At 50.3% G+C, this 16,245-nt stretch overlaps 1 protein-coding gene across 2 annotated transcripts in view; it reads left to right on the forward strand.

The window, feature by feature from the left end:
- The first annotated feature begins 856 nt into the window (after positions 1-856).
- The window catches only part of ncanb (neurocan b), a 91,986-nt gene continuing 76,597 nt past the window's right edge, over positions 857-16,245 (forward strand). Inside the window, exon 1 of one of the 2 annotated variants that reach the window (XM_062563354.1) lies at positions 857-1,151. In XM_062563354.1, coding sequence (XP_062419338.1) covers positions 1,051-1,151 — 101 coding nt within the window. In that variant the 5' untranslated portion in view covers positions 857-1,050. The other variant, XM_062563355.1, reaches the window with a different exon arrangement.

Below are 16,245 nucleotides of genomic sequence, written 5' to 3' on the forward strand. Positions count from 1 at the left end.
CATGTTTATTTGTGGTCATTTTGAGCAACATTTTGTTGGTGTGGCTTTTGTGAGACACTTTTATGTCCATTCGGCCTCTTTTGTAATTCATCCATATAGTCATCCAAAGTATACACACATTGTGAAAAGAATGTTTTTTTTTTAAATCAACAAAAAAAAGGCTTAAAACACACAACTGTGCTGACCTAAGCGTTAATCTCTGCGTGTGCGCCTCGCCGTCTCCTGGGGGGTCATTATTTTATATCTGCAACAAAGTGGTAACCCCCCCCCCCCCCCCCTTGCCTCTGAATGTAAACACGGCTCTTTTAAATGACTGCAGGCATCCCCTTAACCGAACCTTTTCTTACCGTGATGAGGATTTGCATGTTAACCGCCATTTAAGGACCTATAAGCGCACCGAGCAGGCCTCCACGCGGCCCGCCAACTCAATCCCAATCCAATATGAGCCTGCATCTAATTTGATAGTCTAAGCCACAGCGAGCAAACCTCAGGTCAATGCCACAAAGCCAAACAATGTAATTCTATCCCAGAGGTGGTTAATGGCGCTCAGACAAAAGCAAAATTATGGGATTATGGACCCTGCGGTATCCCTGGGATGCCAAATCACATTGTTAAATCCCCCCCCCTCTCCCTCCATCCCTGGATCCGGACTAAAGGCTGCGTCATTCATATCACACCTAACGGGGGTCGCCAGTCAGAGAGACCCCCGGTAATCCGGTCACAGCCACCGGGCGCTTTGGAACGAAGTTTCCGAAATGCGATGTCGCGGGATGCATAAAACTTCAGGGGTCTACGTCACCCCCCCCATTCCCCCCGCCCACCTCTATTTGAACACGGAGCCTTCGGAGCGCTCTTTTGTTCAGTAGCGCTCAGCTGCTGGCGAGGTGAGCACCGTCCCGGCGCTCCTCCTCCTCCTCCTCCTCCGCCTCCCCGCCGCCCGCGGAAGACGCACGCTCGAGACCAACCGTGCACAGAACCGATAAGCGTGCCTCGCGCACAGAGCCCACTACTGCTCTGTTTCGGGTTTTTTTTCTCTTCTTCTCCTGTTGGATGCCGGAGCTGCGCTCGGCTGCGGCGCTCCTCCACCTGCACCGCGTCAGACCCGCGGCTCGCGCTGCTCCACATTCCCACGGATCGGACCTCACTTGCAGGTGAGGCGGAGTGGCGCAAGTTGCTCTTTCTTCTGACTAAACGCATTTGCAGACTGCGGGTCTAGTTGGTAAAGCTGCGGTGGATAAGAAGGTGGCTTTCAGCTTACGTTCAGGACAACTGGAGGTGAGCCTCTCAATTCTGTTCAAAGACAAAGATCTATGGAATCCAAGGTGGATAAGAGGAGAGTAGATATTGTAAGGTTATTATTCAATTACCCCTGAACACACTTTATTTTGCTCCAGTTACTGCTTGCATGAGGTTGATTTTCATTTTGTGGAACAGATTAATCGTTTTGCCATGTCAGAAATGCATTTTGATTTCATAACAATTTATTTTATTCATGATGCTCTTGCACCCAAATAGAGGAAAAGGCTTTATAGGAAACAAACATTAACTATTTTATTGCCAGATTGTACCCCTTTTGAGATTTTCCTGTCCGTTTGGATGATGCCATGAATATCCAGTTATGGGGCATCTGTTAACAAGTAATACTGTTAACCAGTAATTAATGTGACAGGCTGAAGTAGCAGCCCCCACTTTGGGAGAAACGTTGAGCAAGTTAAAAAAGAGGATTCTCAGCCTAACAGGGTCACTGCAAGATTTGGATCTGTGTGATCATCATCACCTCTTGTTGGACCTTATTAGACACTGGAATGGGTCCCTCAATCATTCTTGCCCGGGGGTGGGGGGGGGACTTTGCTGCCGTGCAACTACCCCCCCCCCCCCCCCTAACCGAGGTCCATGCATCTGTGGGCCATCTGGCCAGTGTGGGAGGCGTTTCGGATACCAGGTGGAGGAAGGCAGTGAGGGTAGGACCCCCCCCCCACACACACCCCCTCCCACCGCTGGGAAATTAAGCAGAGATTCTGCCAAGCAGTTTGTGAAATGGTTCCCAGTCTCTCTCTCTCTGTGCCGTGTAGTCTGGCCTATCCGCTGATCGATCCCCGTGCTCCCCTGCCCTGCTACATAACCCCCCCCCCCCCCAGCCTCCTGTGGCCCCACACCTGGGCCGTCCTGTATCTGGCTTCCCAACCCATACCGAGACACAACCAGCACCATTCTGTTTCTCGCTGGAGATGAGATGTTCCCTTCTCACCAGCTGAGCAGCCATGCGTAGGCCTTCATTTATGTGTGTGTGTGTGTGTTTGAGTGAGTTGTTGTGAGCTGGTCACCTGCTCTGCCACTTTGAGGTTTTTGTGTTTTTAGTGATTTAGTGTTTGTGAACTACCTGGACCACATTTATTTTGTCTTCTACGTGTCCTGCAGCCTCCTGCTCCCCTCGGCCTTTTGCCCTCTCATGCATATTGCAGGAAATCCCCATGTTTGTTGCTCCGATCGTCTTACACCCCCACCCCCCCCCCCCCCCCCAACCCTGCATTCGCCGTCTGTTCGCATTCTCTCGTCCCGCTCCGGTTGAACTCCATCACTTCGGCAGAGGTCCGCCGATACCGCCATTGTTCTCAGAAGAGGTGTTCCTTTCTGCGCTATTACCAGTTCACTGCCCCCCATTTTCCCATCCTGTGTGTGATGAGGCATCACAATGGACGAACAATGTGCCTTCGGAGCGAGGTTCACTGCTTCCCGATGGCTTGACTCCAACCGCGGCTAAGGCCAAGAGCAGCGCCGAGACCTTCGGAGAAAGACAGGCTGAAAGGAGCATGAAAGAAAGAGAGTGCGGGGGAGGTAACACGCTGGAATGATTTCATAGAATTATCTGCTCTTTGCACAAGGTTGTGTTTTCACATATTTCCAAAATGCGCCTCATCCACGCGGCTGCTTGTAGCGTCAGACGAGAAATGGGCGAGAATTAAAATTTTTGCACCTGAGCCGTAACCAAGCGAGAGAATGGAAAACTTTCGCTTTTTTTTATTCTTCAAAAGCGAGACATTAATATTCCTACAATGAACCTTCTGCCGTGCTCAAACGAGGAAGAGCGGCCGGGCGACTGCTCAGTATTGCCGCGGAGGATCTCTGGGCTTCAGTGACGCCGTCCAGATGGTCGGACGACCCCCAGCCACCAATCCCATGGTCGGAGGCGAGTGGCGCCACGCTGCCGCTGATGGCTTTAATCCTTGGAAGTCTATAGAGGGAGATGAGACGTTCACTGTGGCGCGTTTGTTTTGCGTGTCGCTCACTGTGTGCTTGAAGCATATTTCGCAGCTTCGCTAGACTGTGGTGGAAGAAGGGACGCTGCTGGGTTCCTTCAGAGGGAGACTAATTGGTAGAGTTAGACATCCCTGATCCAATTAAGCCCAGAAAACACTCACACACCTCTCCGATTGGATATGGACGATCGAGGGTGCGCTTTGTACCGTCCGCCCATGCACACGCGTCACATGCACACGCGTGAGGCAGCGGATTCTGTTGACCCGTAGTTCATCTTCAGCTGCGCGCCCCCCCCCCCCCTGGTCACTGGCTCGTTTCGTTGCCTTAATGAAGGCTGTACCTTAGCTGAGGACGTCAATCTTCCTGATCGACAGTCCACCCCCATCCCCAGTGTCCTCCTTCCACCCTGACACCGCCTAGCAGATGGAGCCGGGCCTAAGTGGGCCGCCGCTCGCTTTGCTGTGGCTAATCATTTAATAGCCTGGCGTTAGCCGCGTGGAGCTGTAGACAGGGCACCTCCAGCCGAGCAAATGAGCAGCGCAGCTGGGCCATCATGGCCGGTGTCAGAGCAAACAAAGCCCGGGGGGGGCTTAGAGCAAGGGGGGGGCGGGGAAGGGGGGAGAAGGTAGTTTACCACAATCTCTCCAGACGCACCTCTTGAATATTCATCAAAGCCCCCCCAACCCAAACCAAGCTCTGCACCTCTCTCCCACCAAATGTATTATTTAAAGGAAGCATTTTCCCCATTAAAAACTATAAATAATTAAAGACATCTGGTAACAGTTTTTGTCTGCTGAATTAATGACAGGGAGACAGTGGATGATCTTGCAGTGATTGGGGGAGGGGGTGGGGGGGCTTTCTACCTTTCTTCCTTTGTCTCACCACTTGGTTGTGAGGCCGGCTTTGTCAAAGTCAGGGGGCATGTCAGTAGAGCTGAATTGGATTAGGTCCCCATCATTCACCTCATGAAACCCACCCCCCAAGCCCCCGCAGGAGCAGCAAACAGCTGTTCGTCATGACGTGATGTGAGAGCCTCCCTGTCTGAATCAGGAGAAGCTCCCCGTGGGGCCCTTCTTGTGGTTTCAGCAACCGGACAGCTTTGCCTGTGTCCCCCCCCCCCCAGTTTTATTTTTCTCCCCCCGTGGTGCAGCGCTCATTATATGAAGTAAACGCCCCGGCACCATCGGCGCACAGACTCCGATGAACAGGCAGCGCTTCAGAACACCACAGATGGACCGGCGCTCTCTCTCCGGCTTCCCGCTGCGGCTTCAGTTTTAATTTGCAGAGGTACAAAAGGAACCTTTCGGGTGTGAGGAACAAAAAAAAACAAAAAAATACGGGGAGCTATAAGGCTCAAGTAAATGGAGACATAAGTGGTTAGAAGGAGAGCGCTATAAGCCATTGCTGCTGCGGGGGGGGGGGGGGGGAATTTGGTGCGTCTTCCTCTAAATCACCTTGCCCGCCTGGAGTCAACACACCGGGGGCTTTGTGTGAAGCTGAGGCACCAGGTGGGATACTTATAGAGATCCGGCTCTGGGGCTGCGGGGGGGGCGATCGCATCAACGTAAGGGCGGGAATATCAAAGTTGGATAATTCATTTCATCCAGGTCCTTTGCACCCTGATCCACTTCCGTCATATTTCATGTGGTGGCTTCGTTTGTTTTGTTGTTGCTTCTGATATCGGTTAATAATTGGAGTCTCACAAAGTCTGATACAATGGGACTTTCCTTCCGTTGTGTTATTCCAGCATATAATTCCAGTCCATACTGAATGACAAAATACCAAAGAGCTTCACGCATGGACTGCTTCTGCACATTATTTCTGTCATTTCTGGCTTCAAAAGGTTTGTTCTTGGTGTATTTTGTTTTGGGGGCGTGGGGAAATATCTGTTGTGGCTTTAATTTCATACACCAACCATAAAGAACAGGTTCCTCTAATCCTTCCGTCTGTCTCTCCGACGGCGCAGAGCGGTGAATCACAATTCTCTTAAATCTCGATATTGTTGAGGTAATACCACCTTTCAATGTTTTCACGTCACTGGATTACTTTTCCGTGCTTCTTACATTCTAGTAAAAAAACGATGCATTTATTTAATAGTAATCACTGAAAAACAAAAAAATGTCAGCGTCATGGTGATGTTGAAGGAAAAGTCTGGATCACCAAAGACATTTGGATTCATCCCTTGAGGATCATGAATGTGCTGTGTGTAGGTGTTTCCCTGGAGCCACGCACAACTTGTTCTATGATAACACTTCTCTACAGTAAATTAGACCTTAAATATGTTCCTAGGGAAACACATTTGCTCCCAGATTTAGGGGGTGCAGTCTAAAGCAAAGTTTGAAACGCAACACAAGTACTTAGTTTACACCGCAGAGGCAAAGCAACCCCCCCCGGATGGATGCCACGTTTTGTTGTTCATCCTTCAGTCGAGTCGACCTCGGCTGTTGCAGACTTGAGGTGATCTCGTTATTCCTAAATGGTCAAAAGTAATCCAGGATAAAGTAGGTTACCCTAGAAACCTAATTAACAGTTCAGTATTGTTGCAATGTGCAATCATTTCTAGGAGACACGGCTGGGCGAGTGAAAAGACATAGAAGGCAGCCCATAACCAACCTTTGGTCCTCAAAAAGAGCATTTACTAAATGTGCCTTTGTGTGGCACCTGGATGTGTGGTCCATGTCACTTTGGCCAACGGATGGGTATCAGCAGATGGTCTCATTTAGAGGTTTGACCCTGTAGAAGTATAGATAGTTGTTGGTGTGTGATGAACCCAAAAGAGAGTAAGAGATTCTCTGTGGACAGTTAATCATTAACCACAAGACATCCACCCGTCTGTCTGTATCTCCGTCCATCCTTCGCTCCATCTACCAACCTATCTATCTATCTATCTATCTATCTATCTATCTATCTATCTATCTATCTATCTATCTATCTATCTATCTATCTATCTATCTATCTATCTATCTATCTATCTATCTATCTATCTATCTATCTATCTATCTATCAACCTATCTATCTGTCCATCCACCCATTCATCCTTCCTCTTTATTCTGAACTTGTCTCTTTACAATGAGCAGCAGTGAAATTTTGTGGTAACCGGTGCCAACCAGACTTTAATTCCCCATTGAGCATTCGCTCCGTGCCGAATGGAAAAACTGGGAACACCATCTAATTTTTTCTAAGGTGGAATTTGCGAGGCTGGTGGCGGGTCACATGACCTACCAGTAGAGTCACCGCCCGTTTTACAGTCCGTAATAAGACTGCCAATGCGCCCCCAAAGTGGTTTTTACATGGTTCTACGACGCATGCTGCCTTCAAAGCACAGAGGCATAACGCCGATGTATCTGTGTGTGTGTGTGTGTGTGTGTGTGTGTGTGTGTGTCTGGAGGGTGAGCGAGTAAGGACATGGCACTTTTTACACCAGGCCTGTGCCTAATGTGTGACAATTTCTGAAGAGGAAGGACATTTATTTTGCGAGTGTTTCTCTCATTGTTCACGAGACAATTACATTTTGAAAGCCTAATTTCTATTCAAATGGCCTTCGCTGCGTTTAGTCAACACAGAGCAAGCAAAGAAATAAAAATAAAAACCCAATTATTGGCTTCCCAAATCAGGATGGAAACGAGGTGACCCACCCGCCTGAACATGGAGGTCATTTTCCGTGGCCGCACTTTCTTATGGACCAGGCTCCTGGACAATGACCATGTTCTGGTGCTTTGTGCAGAAGCTCCAAAGACATATTTCCCCTCGCCGCGACACTCCCGAATGAACCGCCCGAGTGCTTACGGGCTTCGTCTCGTAATTAAGTGTCACGCCGCAGGAATTAATGGAGAGGGAGAGTAAGTTGTGGAAAATGCAGAAAGCGCAGAGGCGTCGCCGCGGCCGGTCGATCGCGAGTCAGTCGGGAAAGATGCTAATCAAAGCGCTGCGTTGTGCGAGTGTGTGTTCTCTGCTTGTGTGTGTGTGTGTGTGTGTTTCATTTCACACACCTTCTTTCGCCCTGATTCTGCATCCTCTCTCGCATCACCGGACATCTCCTCTAGGTCAAACCCAGACCGAACATATGTCCCCTTTGTGTCCCCCCCCCCCCCCCCCCAATCTGATTAGATGACCTCACAAATGTCCACTCCACACTTCAATGCGAACTTGCCTGATGTCATTTATGTTGTGGTCAAAGTAGTGACTGTTACTGGTCGGTGGAAAAGCACATTTTAAAACATCTCCTTGTTATTTTTTGGCGCTCATCCTTCCTGATGTATCGGCTGCTTTTTCAAATCAAAGGATTTCATGCCAGAAGAGATTAAAAAAAGAATCAAAGATATTCTTCACAAGCAAAGTCCCCTGACATCTTGTTATTTAAAAAGTGTTTTTTTGTAGTAGTAGTAGTAGGAAAATACATAAAGTTTGTGGGTTTAAATTTGCAGTAAGTGAACAGGATTCTCACCTCCCGTGTGGGTGGCGGGAGATGACGGAGAACTCGGTTTGTTAAATTGTGCCGGAATGGACCGGGGGCCGGACCCCCTTCGGCCTGATGTGCGGCCGATCGGATCCCGGTGCCAGTAAGATCCGTCAGGACTCGACGAAAAGAGCCTTTAAATCATTAATTACTGTCACAGTTGTTTGAATTTAGCAACCGCTCTCAGTCTCAGAACCGATGCAACTGATGCCTGAGACCAGGCCGGTGTGTGTGTGTGTGTGTGTGTGTCCCCTCTTCGTTGGAGAGCACTGCTATCCCCGAAGGTCCAGCTCTGTGCTCGGATTGATCGGGGACTGCTGTCTGTGATGGATTGTTCCGCGCACTGGACTATTGGCTTAGCCGTTGATCACTGACCACTGTCTGTCTGTGCATAGGTGGGGGGGGGCACACGTTTCTACTGCGTTCACTGATGGATAATCACTGTTTGACTGTGACTCTTCTTATCTTATGTGTTTCCCCGTCCTGCAGCTACATTATTGCCCCAAAAGTTTAAAAAAAGCAAAAGGCCTCTCTGCTAATGCCCTTTTCTTTGCTTTAACGCACACTACGACGTGTGCCCTCAAAACGCGCCAACGCCCGCCCGCTCGCCATGTGCACACGCGCCTCCAAACACACCAAAAACACACACAGAACATCACAAGGCCCGTCTAAGCTTGCAGGGCTGCAGACACCTCAGGCGAATGAGGCCGGGTCCTAATTGGGCCTCGTCTTAGCGTGACCTTCATTGTTTTGACAGACGGAGACACTCCGAAGCTGAGGTTATCTCCCCCCCCCCCTCCACCACATCCCACCCCACGTCAAACCGCCCCGGCTCAGCAGTAAACGAGGGGAGGGTCGAACGCGCCGCCTCCCGGAGCTTTTCCAAAGAGACGTCGCTGTCTGCGGCTGTGGAGAGAGGAGGTTTTTCCCCTCGTTGGCCTCATTGTGCACGCTCCACCGTGCACCGTGCACGCCGCTTCCTTTTTGTGCCTTTGGTGCACGAGAATTGCAACACAGTCCGAGTAGCACACTCCCTTGTGATTTATTAGGAGAACGTTTCCCCACCCCCCATGAACCTATAGAATCGACGATAGTAGAGTTTGCACACACCGAGGCGGCAGGAGAGCGATGTGGAGTGGATTTAAAGTTCGCAGGTCAGTAATTGTTTGTGTGTGGTCTCATTTCTGCAACCCCCCCCCCCCACCCCGTTCTGTCCTCCCTCCTGCTTCCTCCTTCCTTCCTTCCTTCCTTCTTTCTCCCTCCTCCTTCCTCCTCTACACGCATCAAGGTTACAATCCAACTTTTTTTTTCCCCCAAGAGGGCCGGTCCCGCAATCACGCAGCTTGATTACGCTATTTATTCCTAATCAGGATCTTAGACGGGGCAGCGTCTTCACGCCATCGCCTCACGCCGCAGCAATCACGCCGCTTGTTGCTTGTAGTGCATTACTACAAACGGCCTTAATTGGCTGCCGGTTCTCCTCCCTCGACCCCTGCAGGAGAAGCTCATCGGGTTGTGTGGCACTTGAAAAATAAAAGCTGGAATAAAATTAGCGTTTTTTTTAAATGACTTCTCAAGACTTCGATTCGACGAAGTGTCGCTTTGCTCAGGTGGAGGTGCTCGAGTTCCCCCAGTTTTTTCCGCCTTCTCACCATCCAGCAGCCGTGCACGTCCAAGCGGCAAAGCCAGGAGCTCAGGCTGCTCATCTTGTCAGAAACGCCAGCCAGCCAGCCAGCCCCCCCCCCCCTCTCCTCTCCCTCCCCAGGCAGCTGCTCTTTGCATTGGCCCGGCAGATAAATGAGGTGTTTGCTTTTCTTTGGCAGAGCGGCGCCTTTCAGAAGGTCAGCGCGGGTGGCTTCGCCGGGGACACTCTGAAGGGCCAGTGGTTCTGAGGGGGGGGGGGAGCTCGTCGCCAAGCGTTTCCCGCTAAGTACGGTGGTGGTTTTCCCCCCTTTCGCCACAGCAACTGGCTCCACCGCCGCCCTTATCCCTCCGTGGTGAAGCGGTGATGGCGTTCTGAAAGCTCCGTACATGTGTGGAAGGCAAAGATTTGCGCCTGCTGTTGTGCAAATGGCTACAAAGGGGTTCAATTCAGAAATACCACGATTTTAAAAGAACAAAGTGTCACTTTTACAACCCTCATTTGGGGATAATTTGTCTCCCAGAACATGTTTTCTTGATTTGGGGGTTTCTCTTCGCCAGTTTTGCGGATTTGGATTTGACATAAATGACTAAACAGAGTCAAAACTTTATGAGAGCGAAGGTTTGAAATAGAAGATTTACACGGTATTCTTTGGGAAGAAGGTCACTGTAGACCTTAAATAATGGTGAAACAGTAGTAGCATGGCTCTTTAACTGCCAGCACTGTGAAACCAACCGTGAAACATCTCTACTTTAATTGAAGAGTTTGCACAAAATACTTTTTGTTCCAGCAGCGCTACAAGAGGACATTTTCTGTTAAATGTCCCTGCTGCTACTGGACGTGTGGACATGACGTGGCAAAGTCTGACCAGCAGTAATATAGTAGATGAAATTAAATAGGTGTTTACGGTAATGGAGTCAAGAGGGAAGTGGAATGTCATAATCAATGTGATATAACCGGGGAATATTAATTAACTTATTAGTGACAGGCTTTCTGACTCGACAAAGGTCATCAATCTTCATTCTCAACAGCATTTCAACACAGAAAGGAAACAAAATATGAAAAGACTCAAGGAGAGATCCCTCTGTTGTGCATCCTCCTTCAGCACTCCCTTACATCAGTTAACAGATGTGATTACATAATGTGAACACGGCCCGATGAGTTGAGTTAGGCCTCATGGGGGGGGGGGGACAATGGAACTAATCCTGATTCCTGATTCCTGAACTTGACGGGTGCGCTGAAATAACAATGATTCATCTGAAATAGCTAGAGACAGATTAAGGCTGCTTATGCGTCTCTTCTTTGTGGCTCTGCTGGATTTGCCGGACGCGGCCTCGTGTCGCCGCTGGCGCCCTCCGCGACGCATCGCAGCGTTCGCTTTCTGTGGTCATTAATTATTCAGAGCCCTCGTTAGAACCTGAGCGTGTAAGGAGTCTCCGCCGGTAACAGAGTAACCACGGTAACCGTGTCAACTACGCACTTGCGCGCTTGTTGTTTCTTCCGTTGAGTGGGGGGGGCCTTTGTAAGACAACATTCACAAGACATTACAAAGAAAAGCGTTTATTTCACCCGAATAACACATCAAACACCATCCCATCTGTGTCTCCGCCTTTCCCCCCAAATCTCAAATCCCTTGAACCAACCCACTGCGCTGCTCACACCGTCTAACAGAGGAAGTGCTCTCCTCGCCCACCCCCCCCCCACCCTCCCTTGGCAGGTGATGGCAGGTGTTCTTCTGTGGTGTTGTAGCCGTCACAGCGGATGAGGAGGGAAAAAATACTCCGAGGTAGAAACTCTCCATACGAGGCCCACTAATGGAGTGAAGGCAGCAAACCGTAGAGACACAGACTCTGTTTTCATTCGCCTTTACTCTCAAGTCACCCTTTTTTCACGAGTGTACCAATAATACGATATTTAGAATGAATCTGCAGCGTTAGAAATGGAAAAGTGAAGCAGTTGGAATTAAAGACGGCCGTTTGGACACGACGGGATTCGTCCTGTGGAAATGTACAAAACGCTTTGGATAGCCGGAGGAATTAGACGCACAAGAGAAACGAACGGTGGCCTCTCTCCGCCCATTGGGGTAAACAAACAGAGAACAAATAGAACGGAGAGGTAGTCTCTCATCTAGGTCTGTGAATGTCACATTTGTGTTCACACACAGCTCTGCCTCCCCTCTACTTCCATCCGGTGTTTCTCCACACGCTGACGCAGTTGATATCGTAACAAACGGCTCCGTTAGCCGGGTCCTCGCTACTCCTTGCACGTCGGTGCACTGGCCGCGCGGTTAGAATTTGTGGATTCTAATAATGCATTTGATTTATATTGCGCTTTTATAGTAGTCTCAAAGACACTTTAACAAAGTCGAAAACGGTTACAGAGACAGACAGACAGGACACGAGCGAATAAAGGCGACATACACAGGCACAATCACATAGAAACACATGGGCTGATGGGGGGGGGGTCTCCCGTTGAATTGCACCCAGCCAGCTGCCTTACCCACCAAACAGTGACGTCAGCAGGAAGGCCACAGAAGGCCAGAGAAGAGATCATATTAAATAGAACATTTCGACAAATGCAAATATCAATGGAACCCTGGTGCTGGCAGCGCTGCAGCAAGGGGGGGGGGGCTGCAGTGCATGAAGTGGCTGAAGCGCATCCATCCGGTTAGGTAACCGGGTGCATCTCACAAATATCCCCCCGATTACTTACCCCATCACTGCTCTCAGTCAAATACGAGAAGCATTTTCTTCTGTAGGTAATTATGGAGGGTGTCTGTAATTTGGCTCTGGGACCTGTTATTTGATTCTCGACCGCCTCCGCCTGAATCATGGAGGCCCACTCCATGAGGGAGGGGGGGGGGGGGGGGGGGGGTGTTGTAATGAGATGTGTAATTAGCCCAAGCAGCCTGACAAACTGCTGCAGGTGGAGGGGAGGCGGAGGGCAGCGAGCCCAGAGAGAGGTCGGGGGAGAGGAGCGGTTGGTTGTCTTTTAGCCAAAGATTCAAGGTTGATCCAGTTCGGGTGCCGCTACTCTCCATGCTAACTGGTTGCCAGACTCCTCCTTCTTACATCCACTGTACGATTCGGGCTAGTGCTCGAATACCGGAGAAGAGGCGGCTTCTCCGGTGGAGCGCCGCCAGCCTCAGGACGAGTGGTCCGGTTTGTTTACACCGCCGAGAGTCCAGGTTGACGAGGTGGTGCTTACCGTCACCGATCAGGGTAATTAATCGCCCCAATTTAGTCATTAAAGGGTTTGGATGGAAGCAAGGGCCCGACACCTGCTCTGGGTCTCCGAGAGAGAAGAGAGAGAATGATTCATATTTAATTATACCTCTCCTAGAAATGCACAAAGGTGTGTTCGTGTGGCCCATGAAGAAAACTCTGCCCTTGGGGGGAGAGGGGGGAGAGGGGGGGGGGGAGACCTTTGCAGGGTCTCTCATCAGTGCTCCCACGAACTGGGAGGAATGGGGCAGGAAATTGTTAAGAGAGACAGAGGGGGGAAATAAAATTGTCAAGATGAAATGGAAGAAAAGCAGAAAGTAGCAGAACCACCCGTAAAATACGGCAGGTGTAATAAAGGTTCAGTCTTCATAGAAAAGCATTCCAATATATTATCATTTATATTAGATCTAGCTACTACATCTCAATATAGCACGTCAGATTGGTTGCTAAATTTAAAGTTCAGACCATTTTTATATAGCAACAAACGACGTAAGTAATTATAGACCACTGAGTAATGGCTCCTTCTTCGGCCGCTGTGGACAATCAGATGGTTCGGAGGATACTGGCCCGGATCTCTGTCCCATCAGCAAAGATGGTGGTACCTTTACGTGCTCTCTCTCCTCCTAAATCCCCTCCGATGTTCTTCACCTCCCTCCTACTCCTTCTTTAGTCCCTTCGGGCCCTCGCTGTCTCCAGAACCCGCCTCCTCTGATGTCTCACAAAGCCCCAGCGTCTCCAGCTGGGGGGGGGGGGGGGGGGGTAATTACAGCTCAGGCTGAAGGAGGTAAACGTTGGGACGCCGGTCGTGCTCCGATATTCAAACGAGCGGACGTATCCTCGTTTGTCACCGGGTTCAGTTGCGTTGCGCGGCTTCTAATCTCTTACTCAGAGCGTCACGCGGCCGGGGTGAGAAATGACAACGCTCGCTGATTCATTCCCATGAGAAAAGTAGGAATTAAAGGGTCCACCTTGGCCTCTGGTTGGAGGGTTTACCTGCGGCGTGATGGAAGGTGGCCTCCGCTGTCAGCCATGGTCACCGCCCCCCCCCCCCCCCCCCCCCCCCCGGGAAGATTCATGCCGCCGCCAACCGGTTGGTTCAAAACACTTAGCCACTAAACACGCCACGAGGGCTTGATGTATGGCGGGCTAATGGCTCGGCTCTAAAGCAACAACGACAATGAGAACCATCAAGCCAAACAGGATCAGACAAACCAGTTGCATCTGAGTATAAGTGACAGCTTGTCAGGAGTGGAAAACGCACAATTAACAGTTCGGGTTCTCTCATCTGTCCGGTGTGTGTGTGATGGTTAATTGGGAAAAAAAAACACACACCGACGTCTGAGTGAAGTGCTTCAACTCATCCTCAGTATGTCAGCTCACGGGATCAAAATGATAAGCCCCCACTTCTTCTTCTTCTTCTTGTTCTTCTTGTTCTCGAGCCGGTGCGAGTTATGATGAATAGCATCAGATTTACGGGCCGCTGGCGCTGTTCTCCACCGTAAAGCAGGTTAATTTGCTCCCAATGAGGCGGCAGTAGAAACTAAATCACTTCATCACTTTACATTCAGTATGTGGCGCCTGTTGTTTTTTTCATCCTCTCCCGCCCCCCCCCCCCCATCTCCCCCTCACTTTTCTTCCTAGGGTGGGTTCAGCGGAGATGAATAAGCATTTTATGACCGAGCTCTTAATTCTCCCCGGTCCAGTGTTAGCAGGCCGGTCGGGAGATTAATAGAGCAGAAAAGTTCATGTCTCGAGGCGGGATGGGGGGGGCCAAATGGCGACATCTCGGAGCACGTGCAAACATGAGAAGTGTGCACGTGCCGGGGGGGGGGGGAGCTTCCTTGATCCGGGGGGGTTGTCAATTACTGATAGGAGCACGATGGAGCTGAGCTGATCAAAGGCCTGCCTGATGTAGTCTGGCCTCTTTGTTCCTGTCTCAAGGGGGGGGGGCTTCATACTCGAAGGGCTTCTCATCTCTGCCCACACAACACACAACACACACACACACACAGACACACACACACTTGTCCAGATCGGAAAGCAAACATTAGAAAAACGCTGCACGTACCGGTCACACATTCACATGGAGGTCTTCAGCGAGGGGTCGCTTCGGACCGCCGAGGTTTTGCCGCAAATTGTGTTAAAAGGTTTGTTCAAATCCAATTATCGGGCCGTCTGTATAGCTTACGAGATCACGGTGGGGAGGGGGGCGATTGGGCGGGGGCGGGCGGGGGGATTTGGGATCGCGAAGTTGCGAGGTGCAAGACACCATCGAATTTCATTGGTGGAAAACCTTTGAACAGGATGCTTAGAAACTTTGAAGGGGGGGGGGCTTTGGTACCAGATAGACACTGAAGCTTCAAGCAATAGTAGTTCCTCATTTTGGGGGGTTGGGGGGGGGGGGGGGGGGGATATTAGCCTCCTGACAAAGAGGAGGAGGAGACTCGACTCCAAACGAGGCAAGAACAACCAGAGACACGTGCCATGGAATGCACCTCCTTGAAGGGCCCCGGTTGATGCCCCGGGGACGACCAACAGGTAGCCCCCCCCCCATCGTTAATCCCGGTCCTTTCAATACCGGCTGATACCCCCCCCCCCCCCAGGAGTCTTTACTCTGCGCTAGGGCTGTTTGATTTCCCCCTCTTTCATTATTCACCCTTCGATTCCCTTTGCCCACGTTTTTATCGCAGAGCGGCGTCTTTCTGCTCCACCCCCCCCCCCCCACTCTTGTCAAATTCCGATGTTCTATCGGCCTTTTTTATTGCTCAATTTATTCTTTGTACTCTGACATTTGTCTTGCCTCTGTCTCTCTCTGTCCCTCATCACCTTCTAGTTTCTTTTAACATGCACTTTCTCCAAGAAGAAGTCTGACTGTATGGAAGTCCATGAGAAATGAACAGTTCTCCGCTACCTTCTCATTTAGGGTCTTAGAGGTGTTCCTCTTTGCAATAACCACGGTAACCGTAGTCTACAAACCTATGGGGGACGTCCCAGCGACTACGCCCACTTCTTTTGGACAGTCCCCAGGTAGACATCATGCCCGCGGGACACCCCCGCCTCGGCTGTGTCTTGATTTTGAATTTGAATTAATCTGAGCACACAATTGTTAAAAAAAAAGCAGCGGCCTCACTGAAGGTGGACAAAGTCCAGTCTGTCTCCGTCCTCATGGGCTCAAACGCTCCTTTTCAGGTGGCCCCAGTGATGGATGAGACGTAGCACACACACACACACACACACACACACAGCCATTAACATGACACAAACACACCATCTGCCGTCCGCATCCCGCTGACTTGGTGATTTGTCAGTGTCTTTTTGTGTGTGTGTGTGTGTGTGTGTGTGTGTCCTCCCAGGTGCCCCAGCTGGAAGTGTCTACCTGGCAGACACGGACACTGGGATTTTTAATGAGATTCAGAATGATTTAACTGCACATCAAAGCAGCCGATTACCCTCCGCCACTGTGCTTGCTGAGTGTGAGTGTGTGTGTGTGTGTGTGTGTGTGTGTGTGTGTGTGTTAAGGACATTGAGGCCACAGGCACATATGCTTCCCAGCGTGTATTGAGATGATTTAATGAGCGATAGAAGTGGATCGAACCGGATTTGAGATTTTGGAAGTGGGATGAAAACGTCACACACACACACATATACCCTGATTGGGGGGGGGG

Source organism: Pungitius pungitius, chromosome 7 (assembly GCF_949316345.1).
Source record: "Pungitius pungitius chromosome 7, fPunPun2.1, whole genome shotgun sequence".
NCBI lineage: Eukaryota > Metazoa > Chordata > Actinopteri > Perciformes > Gasterosteidae > Pungitius > Pungitius pungitius.